Source organism: Arachis ipaensis, chromosome B8 (assembly GCF_059453495.1).
Source record: "Arachis ipaensis isolate K30076 ecotype BB chromosome B8, ASM5945349v1, whole genome shotgun sequence".
NCBI classification, from domain to species: domain Eukaryota; kingdom Viridiplantae; phylum Streptophyta; class Magnoliopsida; order Fabales; family Fabaceae; genus Arachis; species Arachis ipaensis.
This window is the reverse complement of record NC_142443.1, coordinates 17,617,971-17,643,698: the sequence shown is the minus strand read 5'-3', so window position 1 is coordinate 17,643,698 and position 25,728 is coordinate 17,617,971. Positions and strand designations below refer to the sequence as shown.

Here is a 25,728-nt window from a genome sequence, read left to right as displayed (position 1 = left end):
ATGAGATAAAAAAGATTTTAGTATCAGTTTCTTAATTATATTATAATAAAATTTGTTAGAGTTATTTATTTAGAACAAATGTTAAACAATTTATTTCTTGAGGAAACTGCTACACGATGATGGGGTCCAAAAGCAGTGCCATGATGTGATCGTTCAGAAGTTCACAGTTGGTGTATTTATCTTCAAAGTCTGCATATAGAAACTCACATATGCGTGCCAAATTAACAATGCAATCAAGGATGGATCTTGGGATTTTCTCAGTTAACTTGAGATACTCTTCATTCATATCCTTCCAAGAATCATTGATATCCTTTTTAATAAATTCATAGGCCTCCTCTTTTGAAAAGTCATATTGCTTCATGCAACTTTCTACTGCAGAAGCAACATGTTCCCTTTGTTGTTCAAACTACATATGTTGATCAAATATAAAAAGCGAAAGTTATTTTAATATAAAAAATAATTATTTTTATAAATATAATATTATATAATTATATGTATGTTTAAAATTATTTTATACTAATAAAAATATTATGATGAATTCTACCCAACCCCTCTAAAATAACATGTAAGTTACCCTTTATGATGTGTCACATTTTAATTGGTCATTACTTAACTATAGTTGAGTTATTTTGTAATTTATTATTTGAGATGAACAGATGGGTAATTGTATAATTTCTTAAAATATTAAAATTCTTCCCCGTTAATTGAAGCACGTTCTCACGCAATCTCTTTCTACATTGCATCATTTCTTAACGGGTCGTTGAATTCCCATAGCTCGTAACTTCCCTGTTCTTCCCAGTATAGCCAGCGCCGACTTCATTGCTATCTCTTGTCCTCTCACTCAATCTCTTTTTTTTTTTTTTTTTTTTTTTTTTGCCATGAATCACTCCTTACCAACATCAACATTATTAATGGTTAGTTCAGTTATTAAATTTTTTCATTAAAAAAATATATCTTTATTTAATTACAAGATGGAATATATATTCATATTTAAAATATAATATAATAAAATAAATTTATTTAAAATACTTAAAAGTATAATTAAAATCATGAATATATAAATATAATAATAAAATTTGTACTCTAAACAAGTAAACATATTTTTTATCATATATAAATTATTTAAAAAATAAATATATTATTAAAATTAATAATACAAATTTAAAATAATAAAATCCAACTTTTTTTACCGTATTTTTTATAATATTTTTATTCTTTTAATTTACAATTTATTAGTACTTTATTATTTAATTAATGATTAAACAAATTATTTTTATAAAAAATTATTTTTTGTATTATTTTATAGAAGAGACCAATATAGTAGTTTAAAAAATAAAGTAAAAATAAAATTTTAAATAAAAAATATTTAATATTAAAATTTTTAAATACAAAATAATTTGTATAAATATTTAAAAGATAAATATAAAATATATGCTTAAAATAAATAAAACAGATAAAATGGGAGTACTCATGAAAAATAAATAATTATTTTTGTCTCCTTTATTTATTTTAAACATATATTTTATATTTATATCCTGAATATCTATATAATTTGTTTTTGTATTTAAAAATTTTAATATTAACTATTTTTTATTTAAAATATCATTTTTACATTAATTTTTAAATTGGTATATTGGTCTCTTCTTTAAGATTATACAAAAAATATTTCTCATGAAAATAATTTGTTTAATCATTAATTAAATAATAAAATATTAATAAATTAAAAATTAAAAGAATAAAAATACTATAAAAATTACTTATAAGAAAGTTGAATTTTATCATTTTAAATTTGTGTTATTAATTTTAACAATTTATATTTTTTTAAATAATTTATGTATGATAAAAGATATGTTTACTTGTTTAGAGTACAAATTTTATTATTATATTTATATATTTCTGATTTTAATTATACTTTTAAGTATTCTGAATAAATTTATTATATTATATTATATTATATTATATTTTACATATGAATATATATTCCATATATTATTTTTAATGAAAAAAATTTAATAACCAAACTAACCATTAATTATATTGGTAAGGAGTGATCCATGGCAAAAAAAAAAAAAAAGATTGGGTGAGAGGACATGAGATAGCAATGAAGTCGGTGCTGACTATACTGGGGAAGAACGAAGAAGTTATAAGCCATGGGAATTCAACGACTCGTTAAGGAATGATGTATTGTAGAAAGAGATTGCGTGAAAGGCGGGTAGAATTTTAATATTTTAAGAAATTATACAATTACCCATCTCAAATAATAAATTACAAAACAACCCAACTATAGTTAAGATAATAACCAATTAAAGTGTGATACATCATGAAGGGTAACTTATATGTTATTTTAGAGGGGGTAAGGTAGAATTCATCAAATATTATTTATATACTAAAATCAATCAATAATATATTTGTGTATAAATATTGTATTGTTTAATTTATTTTTAATGTGTATTTATATTTTAACATATATTTTATTTTAATAGCTGATTTTAATATACCTAACATGATTATTATATTAATAGTGCATCAAAATTGAATTTTATGTAATATCAAATTAATTAAAAAAAATTAGAAAAATCTCTACCTTGTGTGAGGCCAAATCATTTAGTAGTCTGCAAACAAGTGATGTGGCTTTTAAGATGACCGGAATATTCGAAATCCAACCAAACATTTCTTTGGTTGCAGATTCTCCGAAGGCAGTGAACACTGTTGTAAACAATGGATTTGCTGAAGTGAGAACTCCGTTAATCTTGTACTCATCATATGTTGGAATATAGCCTTCATGGCACCATTTTGCTTCAACCATGTAACCTTGTACAAAATTAGAAAACTGCAAGTATATATAATAAAGTTATCTAACTAATTAAAGTGCTCATTAATAAACTAAATAATAAGTGTGTTAATGAAATTAGCATACGGCTTGTTTAACATGTTGCATTACTAAGCTTGAGTCTCCATTCACATCATTCATGAAAACGTCTATTTCCATCAAACATTCCACAATTGCATTGAAAACAACTTTAAAGCACTCTGAAAGAGATTCAATGTAACGAATATCCCATCTGAAAAATAAAAATAAAAATATAAAAGGTCTAAAAATTAAGGGAAAAAAAACTAAATATAATGATGGGATTGATAAAGATATTATTTTTTTTTTCTTTTTATTCTTTATTGAGATAGCATAATATAAACTTTGGTGAATTCTTATTCTAAGATCAAACCTTTGGATTGCTCTAGTGAAGAGTTCAAGTTCTTTAACCGTGCCATAAACATCATAAGTATCATCCATAAGAGAGATACATAAAACCAATTTGGTTATTATTTGTCTTGCAGTGCTATATTTAGGATCAGAGTTCATAGCAAAAGGCCAAAAGAATACTTCAACTATCCTGTCTCTTGCATAAGGAACCGTTGTTGCAAAATCTGATTCTCTCCACCACCTGTAATACAACGTAACTAGTTAAAGCTGATGTCATGATAATTAATTATGGGAGTTCTTTTTAGGTTTAATTACTACATTGATCCTTATAATTTCACCAAATTTTTAATTAGATCTTTATATTTTTTTTTCAATTAAGTCCGTATATTACTTTTAATTTTGTAATTAGATCATTCTTATTTGTTTACAAATTGAAATATTTATAATTAAAAATCTAATTAAATCTTTCACCACATATTTTTGAAAAAAAATATTTCGTTAATTTTAACGTTTTTTATATGAAAATAACCTAATTATAGAAAAAAACTAACTAGGAGAACTTGAGTAGAAGTATAGTACTTACTTGGTGTTGCTACCAATTTCTTTTTTGTACAATTTTTGCACCATATTGAAATCCAATTTTGCGAAGTTTAGAAGATCAACCTTGTCACATGAAGGATCTTTTTCATAGAAAGATATATATGACCTTGCCTTCATTCTTGGAATTGCCTTGTGAAAAGGTTGTCCTAAACTTTGATTGATTTGGTCACCAAGAGATAGACTCAATTGATTGGTGATAGACTTAAGTCTATTGTATGTGAATTCATGTGCTTCCTCTAATATATCTTCTCCATGAACTCTTAATTGTGCAGCTTCATACAAGCTCCACATTCCTTGAACATCAGTTATTTCATCGAATTCTCCCCTTCTATTCTTGAATTTGTTGAAAATATCTATGTAATTCACATATATACTAACTAGTGTGAATCCATATAATTAACAACTAGTACGCATTTTTTTAAGGTAATGTAATTATAAATAAGATAGAAAAATGAGATTTAGACATACCTGATGAAATGTAATATCCCTTTTGTCGAAATAAACGAAAAAGTAATGCAATAAAGTGAAGATCGCATTCTTTTGTAACAAGGTCATTATTGTTGGTAAAATCATTGTGGATTTGGGCTAATATTTCATCAATTTCATGTTGAAAATGATAAGATATACTCAAATGTTGAATTGAATCTATTAAACATAACTTTTGTAAGATATTATTGTCATTAGAAGACAAATACATCTTCACCTTCTTTTTATGCATTTGAAGTTCTTGTTTCATGGTTTCGTTGATTCCCTGTAAATGTTTTTGGTTTAATATATATGTTAGTTCAAAAGAGTGAAAAATTAACAAATTAGAGTAGGTCACTTATCTAATGTTTCTATATATGATCAACCCAATCAAAATTATTATATGATGATTTATTGCGAAATTTGTGGATTTGATTTAATTCTTAAATCAAATCTAATACAAATCAAACTGGTACAAATATTGCTTTATGTTTCAATTATAGTATATAATAATTCGATTCGGGGTTGATAAATAAGTTTTTAAGTTTTCAATATTAGAAAATACAAAAAAAAAACATCTTTTTATTTAGGGAATTACCCCAGCCCGCCCACTCTGTTGGCATGACTATCAAGGAAAGGAAATGGGCTTGATGAGGAACAGATCTAGGAATTGCATAAATTAAAGGGGAGGCCATGCATGGTGGCTTCGTCTGGGGAGGGACCCCTCGTCAGTATGACCCAAGGGAGAGAATGTGGAAGGAAGGCGAGATTCTCCATAGATTAGGAAAGAAGGTGAGAAAGTCAGGGAAAGGAGATGAATACTTAAGGGACATGGCCAATGTTGAGTGGAGGAATGGATGGAGGTAGAAGAGATGAAAGACGGTGTGGATATGGTGGTATGCAGCCCACAACCAGTTATAGACAGTCAGCGGCATGGTTTTGGTGCACCGGGAGGAACCCCATCCTTTGCGACCATTGTGAGGAACGGTAGCGCTACTAAGAGGATTGATGATGAGGGCAAGAAAGCTAAAAACAAGGTAATAGAGTCAGACTTGGAGGATGAAGAGAGTGAGGCCCGAGTTGAGAAAACGGCGGAAGGTATCTACAACTTGATTATAGGAGAAGAAATGCAGAGAGAACTCAGGAGTCGTTGGTGGGACTCTTTGATAGTGAAACTGTAGGGAAGAGAAATCTCCTTGCCTGTTTTGAAATGCAGATTTTAGAAGCAATGTAAAAAAAAAAAAAAAAACAAGGAAGCTTGGATGTGATTAATTTATGCAATGATTTTTTTTTGTGCATTTTTATAACTCTGAGGACCTAGATTTTGCTATTACTAAGGGGCCATTGAAAATGTTTTACCACTATTTAACTATCCGGTTATGGCAACCAGAATTCAATCATTTTCTTACTTTCATTGAAAAAATTGCAGCTTAGATCCGCCTCCCTAGTCTAGCTATTGAGTATTGCAATAGAAGAATTCTTGAAAAGATAGGAAATGTTGTGGGAAGAACTCTGAAAGTGGATGTGAACACTGCTCAGGTAGCAAGGGGTAGATTTGCACAGCTATGTGTAGAGGTGGAGATAGAAAAATTCCTGATCTCCCAATAGCAAATTAACGGGGTTACTTACAATGTGAAATACAAAGGAATTCATCAGGTTGTTTCCACTATGAAAGAATTGGCCATGAGAAATCAGAATGCCTGGAATTGAGGAGGAAGGAGGTTGAACAGAGGCAAAAGTCTCAATCAGCTGAAAAGGAGGAGGAAGAAGGGGGCAATAAAGAGATTCCAAAAAATCACAAGGGTAAAGAGGTCTTACAAGAAAATGAGGATAATTATGGTCCATGTGGCTGGTACAAAGGACAACACGTGGCAAGAAACCTGCAAGGGGAGGAGGTGAAGGTACAAGTAGTAGTGAAGGTGAAAAAGGAAACAAAAATATATTTGTGGAGGGAAAATTTTTTTCGAAATTTGCAGTGTTGGTGAATGGGGAATCTAATGTGCAGCAGGGTTATGAAATTGTGGAAGCTTCTATTGCCAATGCCACACCTACAGAAAAAGACAAGAGTAATTTTTTCACACAGCAAAAGAAGAGCCAACAACAAGACCCTGTCAGCCACTCCCAAGCCCATTTCTGCTAGCAACCCAAAAAAACAAGATGGCCCATCTAGTCTGTTAACCTTAGAAACTTCTGTTGCTAATGGAAGCCCAATGAATGTTGACCCCAAAGGCCTCCCATATGCCAAAACCCACGTGTCCATCCAAAACCAACAAGATGTCCAAACTATTCAGTCCAACCAGTATCACCAACCTGTCCATACAAAGCATCCTTCATCCCAAGTTAGCCAGACATAATCCACCCCACAATATTTTATGAATGTGACTACATACATCGAGAATCAAGTGAATAGACACTAAGAAAAATTCGGTTTCTCAAAATTCAGTTAGTCCAAACTTCTTCCAAGAAGTACCTATCACTAGAGTGGATCCACCTGACCCAAAACCTCCAGAATTTGAGTCAATGGAGACAAAAATATTAATCCAAACAATGGAAAAATATGAAGAAAAAGAAGAAATGAGAGTTGACCAAAACCAGGATAGAACCCATCTGATGAAGGAGGACATGCAATATGTTTAGGGAGCCTATGCCTTCATAAGCGGTGATGTTCTACCATTTTTTTATTTTGTTTATTTATGATTTTATTATCATGAAATATTAGAGGAGTGGCCAACAAAGCCACTATAAACATGTTGAAAGAGCTTTGCAGGCAATATAAGCTGGACATTGTGCTTCTGTATAAAACTAAATGTAGTGGTTAGAAAGTGGAGAATGTTGGTTACGAGCTGGGTTTTTCTTTCTCTCATAGAGAAAAAGCTGTGGGTTTTATTGGGGAATATGGGCCCTTTAGAAAAATGCTAGTTTAGATATTAATGTTGTATGCTCTCACCCCAATTTGTTAATTGAAAATTGTTGACGGTTAAAAAGACAGATGGTTGCTTTCTGCAATTTATGCTAGCACTCAGGAGGATACAAGGAGAATTTTTTAAAATAAAATTTATGAAATAGTTGTTAATATAGTTGGTCCCTGGATGTTGGTAGGGGATTTTAACGAAATAGCGGAGACCATAGAAAAAAAAAGGTAGAACCGCTGTAAACAGTCATGTTTGTAGCCATTTCAGGAGATGGATTAACGATTTTCAACTTTTGGATTTGCGATTTGTTGGTTCCAAATTTACATGGAAAAGGGAAGTTAGAGAAGGCATGGACAGTGTAAGACCCAGAAATTTTAGAAAAATCTTATTAAGAGCTAATTTTGATTTATTTATTCATTAAGTACTTTAATTTCAGAAATTATTTTATTAAAGATAATTAAAGCAAATTTTGATTAATTGAGTTTAAAGTAATTTAAGGTTTTATCTAATTTTATAATTAACGAATCATTTTCTATATTTAAATTATAAAGTTTAATAAATGTAAAATAATAAGAATTTTATATAATTTAGTTTAAATAATTAAGATTTTGTAATTTAATACTTTAATTCTTATAAACAAAGAAAATTAATTATATTATTTTATATTTTAAATTAGAATATTTAATTAAAAGCTAATCAACAAATTAATAATTAAATAATATCTTCAAAATAATTTTAAAGGATTAATTTAGAATTTAATTTAATATAATATCTCTTAATTTTATTAAAATTTAACAAAGCCCAAATTTACTCAAAAATTCCTAATTTTACATTTGCCCTAAATCAAACCCTAATTGTACCCTAACCCCTAACCCATAACCGCCGCCGCCATATCCCCCTTTCCTTTAAAGAAACATAGCTTCAGAACAAACCAAAAGAGAAAGAGAAGGGAAATAGAAACAGGGAAAGCAGGGAAGAGAGAGTGAAATCCGAGAAAACAGAGAGAAAGAGAGAGAAAGAGAGGGAAGAGTGACGGTGGAAGGGGGAAGACGCACCGGAGCTGGTGGGCTGTTCCGTCGCTCTTCGTCGCGGCTGAGGCCGTCGCCGCCGCAGATGCGTCCGTGCCGTTGTGTGTCGCCGTCAGAGAAAGAGGAGCGCGAACTAGAGCTATGCAAGGGAGGAGCAGAGCGCGCGCAGGGGAGAAGCCACCGCTGCCGTCGCATCTTGCCGCTGCTGCCACTACTGAGGTCACCATCGTCGTCCTCACCGCAAGCAGAGTCACCACCATCCATGGTGGAGCCGAGGAGAGAGAGTGCCCGAAGAGAGGAGACTGACAGAGGAGGAGTGCGACGCGAGGAAGGAGACGATGTTTACGTCATTGCCGCCAAATCTCACCACCGCCGCTGGAGCCTATGGCCGTCGGGACAGCCTTTCTTACCACCGCTTATGAAGCTTATCGGAGTTGCTCGAAGGTTACTGTCGCTCTATTTGGTTATGTTGGAAGCTGCGCTACTGTGGGTGTGGTTGCTGAAAACTGCCGCCGGAACCCCTGTCTTCTTGGTTGGTCGGTTAGATGGTATGCAGCAGTCGTGTAAGTCTTTGGTTGTCCAAGCTGGAACCTTTTTGCAAACAAGTGAGAATAAACAACACTAAGAGGAGTTTGCAAGCTGTCCCTAGTATTTCTTATTCGTCAATTTAAGACATTCACAGTGATGATGGTGGATACGGGTTCTGTGTTAAGAAGTGTTGGTTCCCTTGTGAATATGATGCCAGAAAAAGATGATGATGGCCGGTTTGCAAGTGGAGGGTGGAAAAGTAAGGATGGAAGGCTTAGCTGTGGGTATTCAAGCTTTAGATGGAAGAGAGTAACGATGGAGGATTTTTATGATATTAAAACATTGAAGTTTGGTGGTCATTCTGCTTATTTGGAATATTTGATGGTCATGGTAGTTCTCATGCTATAGAGTATTTGAAAGAGCATCTCTTTGATAATCTCATGAAGCATCCAAATTTTCTTTACTGGTGCCAAATTGGCTATAAGTGAAACGTATCAAGGGACTGATTCTCAATTTCTGGATTCTGAAAAAGACACTTTCCGGGATGATGGCTCTACTGCTTCAACCGTTGTTTTGATTGATAACCATCTCTATGTTACTAATGTTGGAGATTCTGGGACTATAATATTGAAAGCTGGTAAAGCAATTGCTCTCTCAGGAGTTGATGAATGGAAGAGGAATTGATGCGTTTAACTACTGAGCCTTGACTAAATTGAGGTAGGGTTTTTCTTAAAATCTATTTTACATTACAGAGTTGGTATAAATAGATATTAATGTGAGAAACATATGTCTGTGATTATGATTGTCTTATAAATGTAGTTGTTTGCTGGACTGAATGACTGATTGCTTGATTGCTTGAGTAGTTTGTGATGGCTGAAAAGAAATTAATTTGAAAGGTTATTTAGTTGATTATTATGAAAACTGACTTTCTTGGTTTTGAAGCTATTTTTGATAATGTAAAGAAATCGGCTTTGGAAATGATTTGGAATATGAAACTGAATTAATTTTGGAAACGGTTTAATTTTGAGTTAGTCTGACTTTATAAATGATTTAGTATTTGAGCTGGTTTGATTTTAAAAAGAGATTTATTATGGGCACTGATTTGCTTTGAAAACAATTTTATATTGGAACTGGTCGAGTTTTGGAAATGAATGAGATTTGGAAATGGTTGAGAAAATGTTTGAGAAATGTTTGGATGGGACCCGAAAAGGGTGGCAGCGTCCGAGTTTTAGAGGAGATGCTGCCGAAATTTGATAAAATTGGAAGTTTTATTTGAAGTGATTAATTAAAAAGATTTGTTTTTAAAATGTTATATGTTTTAAGATTGATTTATTTATCAAAGAAAGAATTACATTTTGAATTGGGATTGTTAACGGACGGAATAGAAAGAAGGATGATGAGGATTTTCTTTGAAATATGGTTTTTGAATGAATTTGGAAATGAGATTTGGATTGATGAATGATTATGATGTTGAGAATGTTGAGATATGAACTTGGAATTATTCATTTGGCTTATGAAATTGAATTATCTGAGATACGAGGTTCCCTGGATAAAGTACCATGGCTTGCCACCACGTGTACCAGGTTGAAAACTCGATACTCTGTTGACCCTACGACGTAAGTGTGACCGGGCACTATATAAATTCCCAGGAATGTTACCCCCATTGAGCAATATTGATTATTTGAGAAAAAGTTATGCATAGACTCTTGGGAATGCACGTCGGGGGACAGTCTAAGGACAATTCAGACTTGTCAGGGTGGCTGGATAACCGACAGATGAGCCTCATCAGCTATAGGACAGGCATGCATCATATGCATTTGTATGCTTTGCTTGGGTTTGAACTTGTTTTGGTTTGCCTAATTGCTAAACTGTTCTTAACTGCTACTTGAACTATTTGCTGTAACTGCTACCTACTTGTGCTTTCCTTGTCTGACTTGCCTGTGTTTGTCCTGGCGTGCTATATTTGAGAATGAATTTTGGTGCTAAATTCATGATTGTGTTTTTTGATTGTGTGGTTGGTTTCTAATTGAGATTTTCCTATAAGAAGTGAAAGGTTTCGGATTTCTGAAAGATTAAACATTGTTTCTTTGAAAAGGTTTTGAACGACTATCTATTGGTTTCTAAAAGATTCATAAGGCAATGATAATCACTGAGCTTGAAAATAGTTTTCTTGTTAAATATCTTCTTATGACAACTTTGAAACTCCGTGGTGAGACCATGTGGTTAGGTTCTCACCCCCCTACAACTTTACCTTTTCAGGAACCGGATGAAGAAGCATTAAGAAGAGTTATACTGCGTTTGGTTTATATGTTGTTGTATTAATTAGATTATTTTCTTCCCTTGTCTTTGTTATTACAAGTTTGTAAGAGGGATAGGAATTGTATGTTTTATATGTATAATATATTGAGTTATTATGTAAGGAGTCTTGTATATGAATCTATGTCTGCTTGTATTTTTCTTAAGATAAAGTATTTATTTCTGGTTTTCAAAGAAATCAGCGATATAGTGTCGAGTCACAGGCTCCTATTTTAGTATTTAGTATGTAAAGTAGTCGTAATACTTCTTGCTATCAGAGTAGTGCAGCCGGAAGCGTGAGTTCTGATAGTGAGGGTGTTACATTATGGTATCAGAGCGGTCTTTCCTGTAGAGTCTTGGGAATGGACTGATTATGCTTCAATTGCATACTCTGAGCATTTGTCATGTAATAGGTCTCGTTCAAATAACGAGAATTAGAGCTTTATGCACATGACGGTCTATTGATTAACACCATTAGTCTTGCATTGCATAATTTCTGGTATTAAGTTTGGCCGGCTTAACACCAGTGAATTATGTGTATGGAAGCACTAATGGGTTATCATAGACGATATGCGAGTCATAGACAATGCGAGTCGCGGGTTTTGGGAACATTAGAAACTAAGCTCTAGAGATTAGTTCCGTTTCGACGTATAATCTTTATTCGTGCTTGACGTTATCTTTTTCTTTATCAATTGTATTGGAATCTCTAGTTCTTGATTTCTTCTTGGAATGTGTTTTGGATATTTTTCTACCATGTCTTGTCATTCATATATATCCTTGTTTGATTATGTTCCTAATTGTTGTTTGAATCTTTAAGGAACATTCAACCTTGACACTGTTCATAAATTTGGTATTTGTTGATTTGATCTCGAATTAGTTTTGGTGCAACGCATAGTCCTTGATTCCTAAATCATTTGAAATCTTAAGAGTCGCGATTCGTAGTAAACTAATTATGCATTTTAGTTTTCATGTTTTGTGTTCCGCAACTATTGTGTGTCCTACTCTGATTATAATCTTTGGTTTTATGTTTCTTCATAAAAACGATAAAAACTGACTTTGTTTTAATAAAATGTATCAATTCTAGTAGTTTTCTTCTACAATTCTTATCTTAGAATCTTTTTTGAAAATAGTTCTATTTTAATCCCTTTTCTGTTTGATTCTGATTCTGATTGTAACCATTATTTGAAATCTGAATACGACAACCTTTGATTTTATAAGTATTTTCCTACAAAAAAATAATAAATAATTTCTTTATATAGTTACAACATGCTTTTATCTAAAAGTACTACTTAGTCTTTATTTATCCTTACAAGAATACTTTACCTTAGATTTTCTCATTTGAACATAATTTGATCCTTTTACAACATTATTAGAATTTTTATGCATATATATATTTACTTGATTATGTATCTACGAACTCTTCAAAACTCCTAAAGCAAGATTTCTGCTTTTATTTCAATTAATTTTCATTTAATAAACTTCATATAAATTATTTTAATTTGAATTTGATTTAGCATAACATAATATTTACCTTTGTTTAGTTTGGTTTTTTGAAAAATATTGTATTTATATACTTTCTTTAGAAAAAGATAAACCCATTTCCCTTAGGTTCAATTTGAAGTTATTCTAAATTGTTGTACTTTCTTTCTTATTATTGCCATGTCGAAGCTCTTGATTCAAAATTCCTTCTTAAACTTTCAAATTAACTCCTTTTACACTACACTTCATTGCTTATATACATCTTTGTCTGTTGATAATCTCACATATTCTTTCAAATCCTTGCGAAGTACCATTCTTGTTCAACTGTGAACCTGGGTATTCTCCCTATTTCTTGCAAATACCATTTGTGTCATTTGTAATCTTCTCAAGTTTAGTATTTCTTATGTGTTAGCTTTTAGGGACGCGATTTGTGCGCGCAGAAAGTGAATTTGGTAAGTGTACGAGGTTATAAGGAGTCGCGAAGTTTCGAGGTAACGCAAACATCTATACTTTGTTCAGTTCCCTTAATTGTTTATTTCATATCTTCTTTTTTTACTAAGTAAGATGATTTTCCTCTTAAGTTTATCTATTTCTTGTGGACCTTTCATTTGATTGCGTTCCTACACATTCCCCTGGATTTTGTAAATGGCGTCCTTGACTCTGGTCACTTTCTTGTGAATCTTGTACTTTGGTTTAGCCTGAATTCAATTCTAACGAATACACCGTTCTCTTTTCATCGTCTCCATACATCCGCCTCTTATTTGTAAATTGCTATTAGAATCTTTAAGAACGTCTATCCTTGTCATTATACTTCTCTTTAACATAACATTGGAATCGTCTTGAGTACGATGCTGACTCTTGAATCTTTGAAAATGTAAAGTGCCCCTTTTTATTGTTGTATTGGTTTATGTGTTCTAAATTGTGCCGTTCAATTTGACATATCGTTCCTCCTTTTCTTTTCTTGAAATGTAATTTAAATTTTCTTGCTTCACCATTTGTACCTTACGTACACCTTGATCTGCTTACACTTCTGACTATGTTAAAACTTTTGCAATACGGCTATTGATTCTGTACTCCTCTACGAACTATGAAACCCCGTGATCATTTGAAGTTGTTCCGCAGTAATGCATTATCATAGTCTTTAATCATTCATTTTCTATGAAATCTCATACTTGTCGACTCAACTTGGAAATGTTTTAAATTAATGCGCTGATTTTCTTCTTATTGATCCTATTGAATTTATTTGATCCAAAGGTTATCCTTGAAATTGTCAATTGATTTCTTTTTAGCAAACATCGTTGCTTGAGCATCCTTGTTTATCTGCAATTGCATTTATTCTTTCAAATTCTCGCGAACGCTGCCCCTGTCACTTTTCTTTCTTTTCTATGGTCTATTATCTTTTTGAATATACTCGAGATTAGTTTTGGTATCTTGTGCACCGTTAGACTTAGTAAACGACACGTTAGTCCCTTAGGACACGTTTGATGAACGTAAAAGGTGAAACTCGTAAGTGTACGACATCACAGGAAATTGTGAAACCTTGTTTTACGTGAAAGTTTTATTCATGTGGGACCTATGACCAGTAGTAAGGTTTGCAAAGTGTTTGACAAAATTGGAAATCTTCGGATGAATTGTTCAATGAAGTACGGTTAAGAATGGTGGAGATAAGTTATGTTAAAGTTTGAATAGTTGAGTCTCTGAAGTTGGTATGAGATTAGTATACGGATGTTAAGCATATCGTTTTAATTCTGACTTGTTTTATAACCTTTTACCGCCTTGCTTTACCATCACATGTTTGAAACATATCATCTTGTACATCAAGCCTATCTTGTAACCTTGTTTCACATAATACTTATACCCTTCATATTTTTATATGAAAATCCTGGTATATGAAACTATATGTATATATATATTGAGGACCTTTTGCCTTTTCTTTAAATGAGTTCAAGAGCGAAGTAATATGAAATCTCTTTTATTTTGTATCAATTTTCAAGAATGAAAATTTTTATAAGGTAGGTAGGATGTAAGACCCAGAAATTTTAGAAAAATCTTATTAAGAGCTAATTTTGATTTATTTATTCATTAAGTACTTTAATTTCAGAAATTATTTTATTAAAGATAATTAAAGCAAATTTTGATTAATTGGGTTTAAAGTAATTTAAGGTTTTATCTAATTTTATAATTAACGAATCATTTTCTATATTTAAATTATAAAGTTTAATAAATGTAAAATAATAAGAATTTTATATGATTTGATTTAAATAATTAAGATTTTGTAATTTAATACTTTAATTCTTATAAACAAAGAAAATTAATTATATTATTTTATATTTTAAATTAGAATATTTAATTAAAAGCTAATCAACAAATTAATAACTAAAAAATATCCTCAAAATAATTTTAAAGGATTAATTTAGAATTTAATTTAATATAATATCTCTTAATTTTATTAAAATTTAACAAAGCCCCAATTTACCCAAAAATTCATAATTTTACATTTGCCCTAAATCAAACCCTAATTATACCCTAATCCCTAACCCATAACCACCACCGTCATATCCCCCTTTCCTTTAAAGAAACATAGCTTCATAACAAACCAAAAGAGAAAGAGAAGGGAAATAGAAACAGGGAAAGCAGAAAAGAGAGAGTGAAATCCGAGAAAACAGAGAGAAAGAGAGGGAAGTGCGGCGGTGGAAGGGGGAAGACGCACCGGAGCTGGTGGGCTGTTCCGTCGCTCTTCGTCGCGGCTGAGGCCGTCGCCGCCGCAGATGCGTCCGTGCCGTTGTGTGTCGCCGTCAGAGGAAGAGGAGCGCGAACCAGAGCTATGCAAGGGAGGAGCAGAGCGTGCGCAGGGGAGAAGCCACCGCTGCCGTCGCATCTTGCCGCCGCTGCCACTACTGAGGTCACCATTGTCGTCCTCACCGCAAGCAGAGTCACCGCCATCCATGGTGGAGCCGAGGAGAGAGAGTGCCCGAAGAGAGGAGACTGACGGAGGAGGAGTGCGACGCGAGGAAGGAGACGATGTTTACGTCACTGCCGCCAAATCTCACCACCGCTGCAGGAGCCTATGGCCGTCGGGACCACCTTTCTTACCATCGCTTATGAAGCTCATCGGAGTTGCTCGAAGGTTACTGTCGCTCTATTTGGTTATGTTGGAAGCCGCACTACTGTGGGTGTGGTTGCTGAAAACTGCCGCCGGAACCCCTGTCTTCTTGGTTGGTCGGTTAGATGGTATGTAGCAGTCGTGTAAGTCTTTGGTTGTTCAAGCTGGAACCTTTTCCAAACAAGTGAGAATAAACAACACTAAGAAGAGTTTGCAAGCTGTCCCTAGTATTTCTTATTCGTCAATTTAAGACATTCACAGTGATGATGGTGGATACGGGTTCTGTGTCAAGAAGTGTTGGTTCCCTTGTGAATATGATGCCAGAAAAAGATGATGATGGCCGGTTTGCAAGTGGAGGGTGGAAAAGTAAGGATGGAAGGCTTAGCTGTGGGTATTCAAGCTTTAGATGGAAGAGAGTAAGGATGGAGGATTTTTATGATATTAAAACATTGAAGTTTGGTGGTCATTTAGTATGCTTATTTGGAATATTTGATGGTCATGGTAGTTCTCATGATGCAGAGTATTTGAAAGAGCATCTCTTTGATAATCTCATGAAGCATCCAAATTTTCTTTACTGGTGCCAAATTGGCTATAAGTGAAACGTATCAAGGGACTGATTCTCAATTTCTGGATTCTGAAAAAGACACTTTCCGGGATGATGGCTCTACTGCTTCAACCACTGTTATGATTGATAACCATCTCTATGTTACTAATGTTGGAGATTCTGGGACTATAATATTGAAGGCTGGTAAAGCAATTGCTCTCTCAGGAGTTGATGAACGGAAGAGGAATTGATGCGTTTAACTACTGAGCCTTGACTAAATTGAGGTAGGGGTTTTTCTTAAAATCTATTTTACATTACAGAGTTGTTATAAATAGATATTAATGTGAGAAACATATGTCTGTGATTATGATTGTCTTATAAATGTAGTTGTTCGCTGGACTGAATGACTGATTGCTTGATTGCTTGAGTAGTTTGTGATGGCTGAAAAGAAATTAATTTGAAAGGTTATTTAGTTGATTATTATGAAAACTGGCTTTCTTGTTTTTGAGGCTATTTTTGATAATGTAAAGAAATCGGCTTTGGAAATGATTTGGAATATGAAACTGAATTAATTTTGGAAAGGGTTTAATTTTGAGTTAGTCTGACTTTATAAATGATTTAGTATTTGGGCTGGTTTGATTTTAAAAAGAGATTTATTATGGGCATTGATTTGCTTTGAAAACAATTTGATATTGGAACTGGTCGAGTTTTGAAAATGAATGAGATTTGGAAATGGTTGAGAAAAGGTTTGAGAAATGTTTGGATGGGACCCGAAAAGGGTGGCAGCGTCCGAGTTTTAGAGGAGATGCTGCCGAAATTTGATAAAATTGGAAGTTTTATTTGAAGTGATTAATTAAAAAGATTTATTTTTTTAAATGTTATATGTTTTAAGATTGATTTATTTATCAAAGAAAGAATTATATTTTGAATTGGGATTGTTAACGGACGGAATAGAAAGAAGGATGATGAGGATTTTCTTTGAAATATGGTTTTTGAATGAATTTGGAAATGAGATTTGGATTGATGAATGATTATGATGTTGAGAATGTTGAGATATGAACTTGGAATTATTCATTTGGCTTATGAAATTGAATTATCTGAGATACGAGGTTCCCTGGATAAAGTACCATGGCTTGCCACCACGTGTACCAGGTTGAAAACTCGATACTCTGTTGACCCTATGACGTAAGTGTGACCGGGCACTATATAAATTCCCAGGAATGTTACCCCCATTGAGCAATATTGATTATTTGAGAAAAAGTTATGCATAGACTCTTGGGGATGCACGTTGGGGACAGTCTAAGGACAATTCAGACTTGTCGGGCTGGCTGGATAACCGACAGATGAGCCTCATCAGCCATAGGACAGGCATGCATCATATGCATTTGTATGCTTTGCTTGGGTTTAAACTTATTTTGGTTTGCCTAATTGCTAAGCTGTTCTTAACTGCTACTTGAACTATTTGCTGTAACTGCTACCTACTTGTGCTTTCCTTGTCTGACTTGCCTGTGTTTGTCCTGGCGTGCTACATTTGAGAATGAATTTTGGTGCTGAATTAATGAATGTGTTGTTTGGTTGCGTGGTTGGTTTCTAATTGAGATTTTCCTATAAGAAGGGAAAGGTTTCAGATTTCTGAAAGATTAAACATTGTTTCTTTGAAAAGATTTTGAACGACTATCTATTGGTTTCTAAAAGATTCATAAGGCAATGATAATCACTGAGCTTGAAAATAGTTTTCTTGTTAAATATCTTCTTATGACAACTTTGAAACTCCGTGGTGAGACCATGTGGTTAGGTTCTCACCCCCTACAGCTTTACCTTTTCAAGAACCAGATGAAGAAGCATTAAGAAGAGTTATACTGCATTTGGTTTATATGTTGTTGTATTAATTAGATTATTTTCTTCCATCGTCTTTGTTATTACAAGTTTGTAAGAGGGATAGAAATTGTATGTTTTATATGTATAATATATTGAGTTATTATGTAAGGAGTCTTGTATATGAATCTATGCCTACTTATATTTTTCTTAAGATAAAGTATTTATTTCTGGTTTTCAAAGAAATCAGCGATATAGTGTCGAGTCACAGGCTCCTATTTTAGTATTTAGTATGTAAAGTAGTCGTAATACTTCTTGCTATCAGACTAGCGCAACCGGAAGCGTGACTTCTGATAGTGAGGGTGTTACAGACAGGGTTTTCAAGAGATTCGATATAGCACTTGCGAATGCACAGTGGAGAACTCTCTTCCCAGAAGCCTTCATTTCAGTTCTTCGAAGAGTCAACTCCGATCATCATCCCCTGTTAGTTAATTTGAAGCCTTCTCAGACTAATAAAGGTGTTAAACCTTTTAGGTTTGAAGCAATGTAGGAAACACACCCGGAGTTTGCTGATTTCATTAATAAGATGTGGAAAAATTCCCTCCCAATGCCCCAAGCCTTATGTATGTTGTCTACTGAGCTATAGAAATGGAATAAAAAAAATTTGGTCATATTTTTAAGGAAAAAAAATAGACTATTAAATCGTATTGAAAGTATTCAAAAATCTCCTAACTATGGTACAAATCCTTTCTTAGAAAATTTGGAACGAAGACTGGAAGGAGAACTAGAGGAGATTTTGAACAGAGAAGAAGTCTTTTAGATACAGAAGTTGAGACAACATTGGCTGGTTGAAGGAGATAAAAACACCGAGTTTTACCACACAAAAACTCTTGTGAGGAGAAGAAAAAATAAAATTCTTAAACTAAGAATTGCAAATGGTGTTTGGTGTGATAATCAAGATGTTTTAAAAGGCGCTGCTTGCAATTTATTTTATTGAATTGTATAAGGAGGATAATCTTAGGAGGTCCCCTTTTTCTACTAATCTTTCATATCCATCAATGGATGAGGTGCATAGAAGAAATATGTTGAAGTCCTTGACTTACGATGAAATTAAAGGAGCCTTATTTGGCATTGGATCTTTAAAGGCACCTGAGGAAGATGGATTTCCAACTCTTTTCTTCAAGGAGAATTAGAAAACGGTTGGAAACTCCTTTGTACAGTTTATTCAAAGCCTATGGGAGGGATTTTACTCTAATTTAGGGGGTCAACAACACTTTAATAGCTCTTATTCCAAAGAGAAAATAATCGAAATTCCTCACTCAATTCAGACCAATTGCATTGTGCAATGTGATGTATAAATGCCTCACAAAAATTTTGGTAGCTAGAAAGAATCAAACCTAATCTCTAAGGAAGAATAGCTCTGAACCAATCCATATTTGTTTCGAGAAGGATAATTCATGATAACCTAATTATAGCTAAGGAGATGGTGCACTCCATGAGACGGATGAAAGGAAGGAAGCAATTTATGGCCATCAAGATAGACTTTGAGAAAGCTTATGAATTCAATATCCCAAATCAAATTTGCAGAATCATTATGTCTTGTGTGAGGTTAGTATCATATAGCCTTCTTTGGAATGGGTGCAAAACAGATCAGTTCAACCCTTCTCGGAGAATTAGGCAAGGGGACCCAATTTCACCCTATCTCTTTGTTATAGCTATGGACAAGCTGTCTCATTTAATAGAAGATAGGGTGAGGAATGGTGATTGGCGTCCAACGAAGGCGGGGAGGGATGGTCCCTATATTTCACATATTCTTTTTGCGGATGATCTTGTTTTATTTGCAGAGGCGAACAGTGCTCATATGCATATAATTTTGGACACTCTTAAGCTTTTTGGTGAAGTATCGGGGCTCAAATCAATGGCAATAAGACTTCTATCTTTTTTTCTAGCAAGGTGGAAAACAACATGAGAAGCAGATTGTGTGACATAAGTGGCTACAAGGAAGCCAAATGTATTGGAAGATACTTAGGAGCTCTGATCCAAGACAAGGGGAGAGCCAAAGATAACTATAAGCATGTCCTAAATAGGGTCAACAACAAGCTAGGAGGATGGAAAGCTAGCTGCCTATCCTTGGCAGATAGGTTAACTTTAGCGCAAACGGTGCTGGTTCCAATACTCAACTTTGACATGATGCACTCAAGAATACCCAAAGGAATCATCTATGAGATTGAAAAGCTTCAACGAAAGTTTATTTGGGGAGGGGATCAAAATGTCCGTAAAATTCACGCTGTAAGTTGGAACACTCTGTGCAAGCCGAAATGTGAAGGAGGCCTAGGCTTTCGCAAACTCACCCACATGAATGAAGCCTTTATGTGCAAGATTCTTTGGAGATTAATTAATGAGCAAGATGGGCTCTGGATTGATGTTTTATATAGTAAGTATGGAAGGAGTAAGAATTTTCTCAATGAATTCTCTATGATAGCAATGGATTCTCTGCTTTGGAAGGATCTGGCTAAGTCACGGGAGCAATTTAGACAGCATATAGCGTTAAACATAGGAAATGGAGAAAGCATAAATTTTTGGGGTGATAAGTGGATGACAAATGGCCCACTTTTGGAAGAAAGGGAAATTGCATCCTTATGCAATGAAGAAAGAAGCTGTAGAGTGGTTAATTATGTGAAAAAAGATGGTGATTGAGATCTGGACAGGCTTCGGGTCTTCTTACCACAAGAAGATTTGAACAAGATTAGAGTTATATTGGCCCCAAATATTATGCTGGAGGCAGACGGAATTATTTGGGATTTGACACAAGATGGAGACTTCACTGTGGCTAGTGCATATCATACCATAGCAAACTAGCCTGGTGTTGCGGATGTAACCTAGAACTTGATTTGGAAATGGTCAGGACCTCAACAAATCAAAATATTTAATTGGTTGGCTGCCCATAAGAGAATTATGATTTCGACCAGGAGGGCAAAATTTTTTTGCTCTTTTCCGGACTATCATCGATGTGCGGGTGATTCCGAGACAATGGAGCATGTGATCCATGACTGTCCTGCAGCGTCTAAGCTTTGGACGCAACTCATTCATCCCTCTAAGTTGTGTTATTTTTTTAGAGCTCCCTTCGATGTCTGATTTTGTTGGAATTTAGTAATGAAAAATAGATAAATATAACCAAATCAAGTGGTTAACCATCTTCATGACAACCATTTGGATGATTTGGAAATGGTGAAATAGATAAATTTTTTTCTCACCATTTAAAAGGCCTGAGAATGCTTCCTTCAATATCCTTCTATATGCCCATGAGATAACCACAACTTTCAACAAAGCTAATTTGATGACAGGGAGCACAAGAAAGAGAGTAAAAGCTCACATAGCTTGGACACTAGCTTCCTCAAAGTAGATGGATAAAACCTAACACAGATAGAGCCTCATCGGAAAATCCAGGACACACAGGTTGTGGAGGATTATTTAGAAGCGAAGAGGGAAATTGGATTACAGGATATATGGTCAATCTTGGGTGTTGCTTAGCCTTTCAAGTGGAGATCTAAGCAGTTTTTCATGGCCTTAAAGTAGGCTAGCGGTTGGACTTGAAGAAGATTCTAGTCGAGTTAGACTCCCTAGCAGCTTATACAGTGATTATTCAAAAGCAGAAAAGAAACAAACATCTAGAAAAATTAGTGCAAATTATCGGTGCCCTATTAAGACAAGATTGGGAGGTTACGCTCAAGCACACCTACCGAAAAGGCAATAGAATAGCAGATCGTTTGGCCAAGGATAGTTTGCTTTGTGACTTTGGTCTTAACTTTTTTTTATTTGCCTCCTTTAAGTATTAGGCAATGTTTAGATGAGGACATCAGAAGGGTAACATTGCCCGATTGATTTCTATCTCCGCTGATTAGTTTTGGGTCTAAGGACCCCGATCGTCAACCGAAAAAAATAAGGGAGAGGCCAAATTTTAGTAAAATGTATTATTTCAAATCAAGAAAAAGAAAAAAGTAGTATTATTTGATAAAAGTTATCAACAAATTTACATTATCTTTGTTGTTATAAAAAATTAAAAGACTAAAATTAAAAAATAGAGTAGTTAATTTTTATTAAAAATTAATTTTTTAATATTTATTTTTTGAAAATTAGTATTTAAAATTTAGGATTTATCATAAAAGACCAATGTCCAAAATTTTACCCATAAATATTAGCTAAAAAAAATTGATTTTTTGATTAAATTTATAAATATAATAGGTGCTAAAACTAACTCCTTTTATATTTATAAAAGTTAATACATGTTTAACACAAATTTTGTAATGAATTGAACATACATAAGTAAAAAGAAAAAACATTATTCTTGAAAATAGTATATTATGTGATCTTTTATGATTTGAATTTGATTAAATTGATTTTAAAAATTAGATCCAAAGTTTGTTTCATTTTATATATGATTTATAAAAATGAGATTATTCAATTTAAATTGCTGTATTTTTATTGGTCATTCTATTTGAAATAAATTAAAGTAAATTTAAATACTGCTATCATTATACTTTGATTTATAATAGTAATTCTAAATAATCAAAGTTTTTCTGTAACCAAATTTAATTAAATAATAATATATATGTGTTTTTTTATTTGCTTTTATTCTCTTTTTTTTAATTAAATAATAATATATATATGTTTTTTTTATTTGCTTTTATTCTCTCTTTTTTTATCCTCCAGCCTCCTCATTCTTTCTTCTTTTTTCATTTGATTTCTTCTTTTTTTTTTATTGTTCTCCTCCTCTTTCATCATCAACGTCATTATCCACGTCATTTTCTTCTTTTTCTTATACTTTTATCTTTTTTGTTTGTGTATTTTAAAAATGTCATAAAAGAAAAGAATAAAAAAGAAAAACAAAAAATAATAATGATGATGATAATAAAAAAGAAGAACAACACTAAAATTTTTTATATAAAATACAGAAATAAAATAAAGATGGCACTGAAAAATTTGTTATATAAAACACATAAATTTATCATGATAAACACAAAACTTGAATTGATTTTTATGCTACATTGCCAGACAATTTATTACTTAGGACTTAGAAGTATATAATTTAAATTTAAAACAAATTTGTTTAGATAAAATTTTTTATTTTTGAAGTAAAACATAAGAAAATATAAAATTTTTTTTTATATCAATAACAAAATATGGAAAAGAAAATGAAGAACATGTTGAGAGAAAGAAAAAGAAGATAAATATAAAGAAAAAGAAGCAAAAGAAGATATGTTGAGAGAAATTTCGGTGTTACTACGATTAAAATATTCGGTGCTATTTTTGTTTTTATAATTTCTAATTAGTTAAAGAAATTTTTGAATCACTATTACGAAATTTTGGTGTCAAAATTTAGAAAATTTTTATATCATACTTAAAAAGTTTAATATTAATTTTTTTTGATAAATTCTGCCCAATTTAAAACTCATCTCTTCCTCTTCTTCATCATCGTCATTATCTTCTTTTTCATCTCTTTATTTTATCTTCTCATAAATTTTTTTGTTTTCACCCTTTTAAGAAGAATAAAAATAAAAAAAAATAGACAAAGAAAAAAATTAAAAATACTGCAATAACAGTACGAGAAGAAGAAATAAAAAAAAAGATGCAACAATAGCAGCAACAATAAAAAAACGACAATGAGAAAGAATCATGCCAAGAAAAAAATGCATGATTTACGCACACTTTATGTGAATGATTTTTTTTTTAGTTTGAGTCAATTTAATTAGATTTTATTGATAAAAATACTTAACTGTATAACAAAATTCAATTTATAAATGTTATTGGACTGTGGACTCTCTCACACATGTGGTTGCCTGTAAATCTTTTTTCTTTTCCGTTAGAAATACGATCTAGAATTATAGATAACTTTAATAACAAAAAAAAAAGGATTCTAGATAACTACTATATAACTAGGGATTATTATTCTTGTTAAACTTAAAACTATTTATAATTTATTCACTTTATTACACCCTTCCACCACTACTACTACACTACACTTATCCAAGCATTATTCTAAGTCTCTTGCATAGAAGTATTAGATTACATACTAATCCATATTTTGAATATATGTAAAAATTCAAAAAGATATACCACGATAATATAGATATATCAATACTCATATTTTATCATATATGTATATGCATATACAAAATTAAATAACATACCGAAAATTCGGAATCAGCATATTTCAAGAAAGTATCATGCCAAATGCTAGGAGCAAAATTTGCAGAGCGTCGCTTTGAGTTAGAAGGGGCATGTTGAGTCGAAGGTATCACTGGAACCGAAGCTGAAAGAGACATGTATGGTACTAGTTAATAAACGATGTTAAGGAGTTAAGAACCAATTACTATATATAGAAAGAATATGGTTCACTCATGCAAAGGGAGATGAGTTAATGTCCCTTGCTCTGGATGCCTATTTATTTTTCAAATGTGAAAAATGTGTGGCCAAGTGGACAGCTATGTATCAAACAAGATTCCTTTTTATTTTGTCTTGTTAAAAAGTGAGTGAATTCTCTAGCCATTCCTCAATTAGAGAATTGCATATCCTTTATGGGTATATCTTGATTAATGTTAACTATTTTTAACCTTATAAATTAGTTAATTAAATCAAACCACTAAACTATGATAAATTATTTTTGTAAATTAAAAAAATATTTAAATAACTCTCAATTTATAATTTTAAACTTTTTTTCCAAACCACTCGATTCATCAATCAATTTCAACCACAAAAATTAAAGAGAAAAAAAAATCAAAAGATGAAATAGAACAAGTTATTTAATTAGAAAACTGCAAGTATATATAATAGGAAGTTATTTAATTAATTAAAGTGATTATTAATTAAAATGATTATTAATAAACTAATAATAAGTGTAAATAATGAAAGCTTATGGCTTGGTTAACATGTTGCAATACTAAGTTTGAGTCTCCACCGACATCATTCATGAAAACCTCTATTTCGGTATTTCCATTGTGCATCCACAATCGCATTGAAAACGACTTTAAAGCACTCCAAAAAGGATTCAATGCAATGAATATCCCATCTGAAAATAAAAATAAAAATATAAAAGGTCTAAAAAAAAAAAAGCGAAATAATGATGGGAATGAAAAGTGATTAAGATTATTATGTAATAAAGGTATTAATTCTTTTCCTTTTTATTCTTTATTGAGATAGCATAATATAAATATAGGTGAATTCTTGTTCTAAAATCAAACCTTTGGATTGCTTTGGTGAAGAGTTCAAGTTCTTCAACTGTGCCATAAACATCAAAAGTATCATCCACAAGAAAGATTTATAAAACCAATAATTTGGTTATCATTTGTCTCGCAGTGCTATATTTAGGCTCAGAGTTCATAGCAAAAGGCCAAAAGAATACTTCAACTACCCTGTCTCTTGCATAAGGAACCTTTGTTGCGAAATCTGATTCTCTCCACCACCTGTAATTCAATTAATTAAAGGATATGTCATGATGATTAATTATAGGAGTTCTTTTTATTATTTATATGTATGTTGATAATTAATGCTCTGTTTTTGAATAACTTTCATAACTCAATGAACAAATCATTATCTATTCTTTTTTTTTCTTTACCAAAGATAGGGACTTGAACCCCCAACCTCTTCTAAAGAAAATAATAAAATAATATAATTTATTTTCTATCTTCCACATGATCTAAAACAATCAACTAAGGTAGCATTTTTACAATTTATTTTGAAAACATAAAAGAAATTAATACAAC

The 25,728-nt window shown here is 32.3% G+C and overlaps 1 protein-coding gene and 2 pseudogenes across 3 annotated transcripts; 2 read left to right on the top strand and 1 right to left on the bottom strand.

Moving 5' to 3' along the window:
* LOC107613369 (sesquiterpene synthase-like) lies at nucleotides 1–24,291 on the bottom strand. Of its 3 annotated transcripts, none has more exons than XM_016315335.3 (7): nucleotides 24,157–24,291; nucleotides 4,268–4,550; nucleotides 3,783–4,152; nucleotides 3,222–3,440; nucleotides 2,918–3,062; nucleotides 2,585–2,830; nucleotides 1–406 (listed from the first exon to the last, which is right to left on the bottom strand). In XM_016315335.3, the coding sequence occupies exons 1-7, from the start codon at nucleotides 24,289–24,291 to the stop codon at nucleotides 110–112; spliced, it is 1,695 nt and encodes a 564-aa protein (XP_016170821.1). In that variant the 3' UTR covers nucleotides 1–109. The 3 variants fall into 3 exon arrangements, with proteins under 3 accessions (XP_016170821.1, XP_088352879.1, XP_088352878.1); XM_088496752.1 differs by having other exon boundaries at nucleotides 29–189; XM_088496753.1 differs by lacking the exon at nucleotides 4,268–4,550 and having other exon boundaries at nucleotides 24,157–24,279.
* LOC148547339 (putative protein phosphatase 2C 76 pseudogene) lies at nucleotides 8,750–9,416 on the top strand (annotated as a pseudogene).
* On the top strand, nucleotides 15,452–16,404 carry LOC148547338 (putative protein phosphatase 2C 76 pseudogene; annotated as a pseudogene).
* Nucleotides 24,292–25,728: the final 1,437 nt, after the last annotated feature.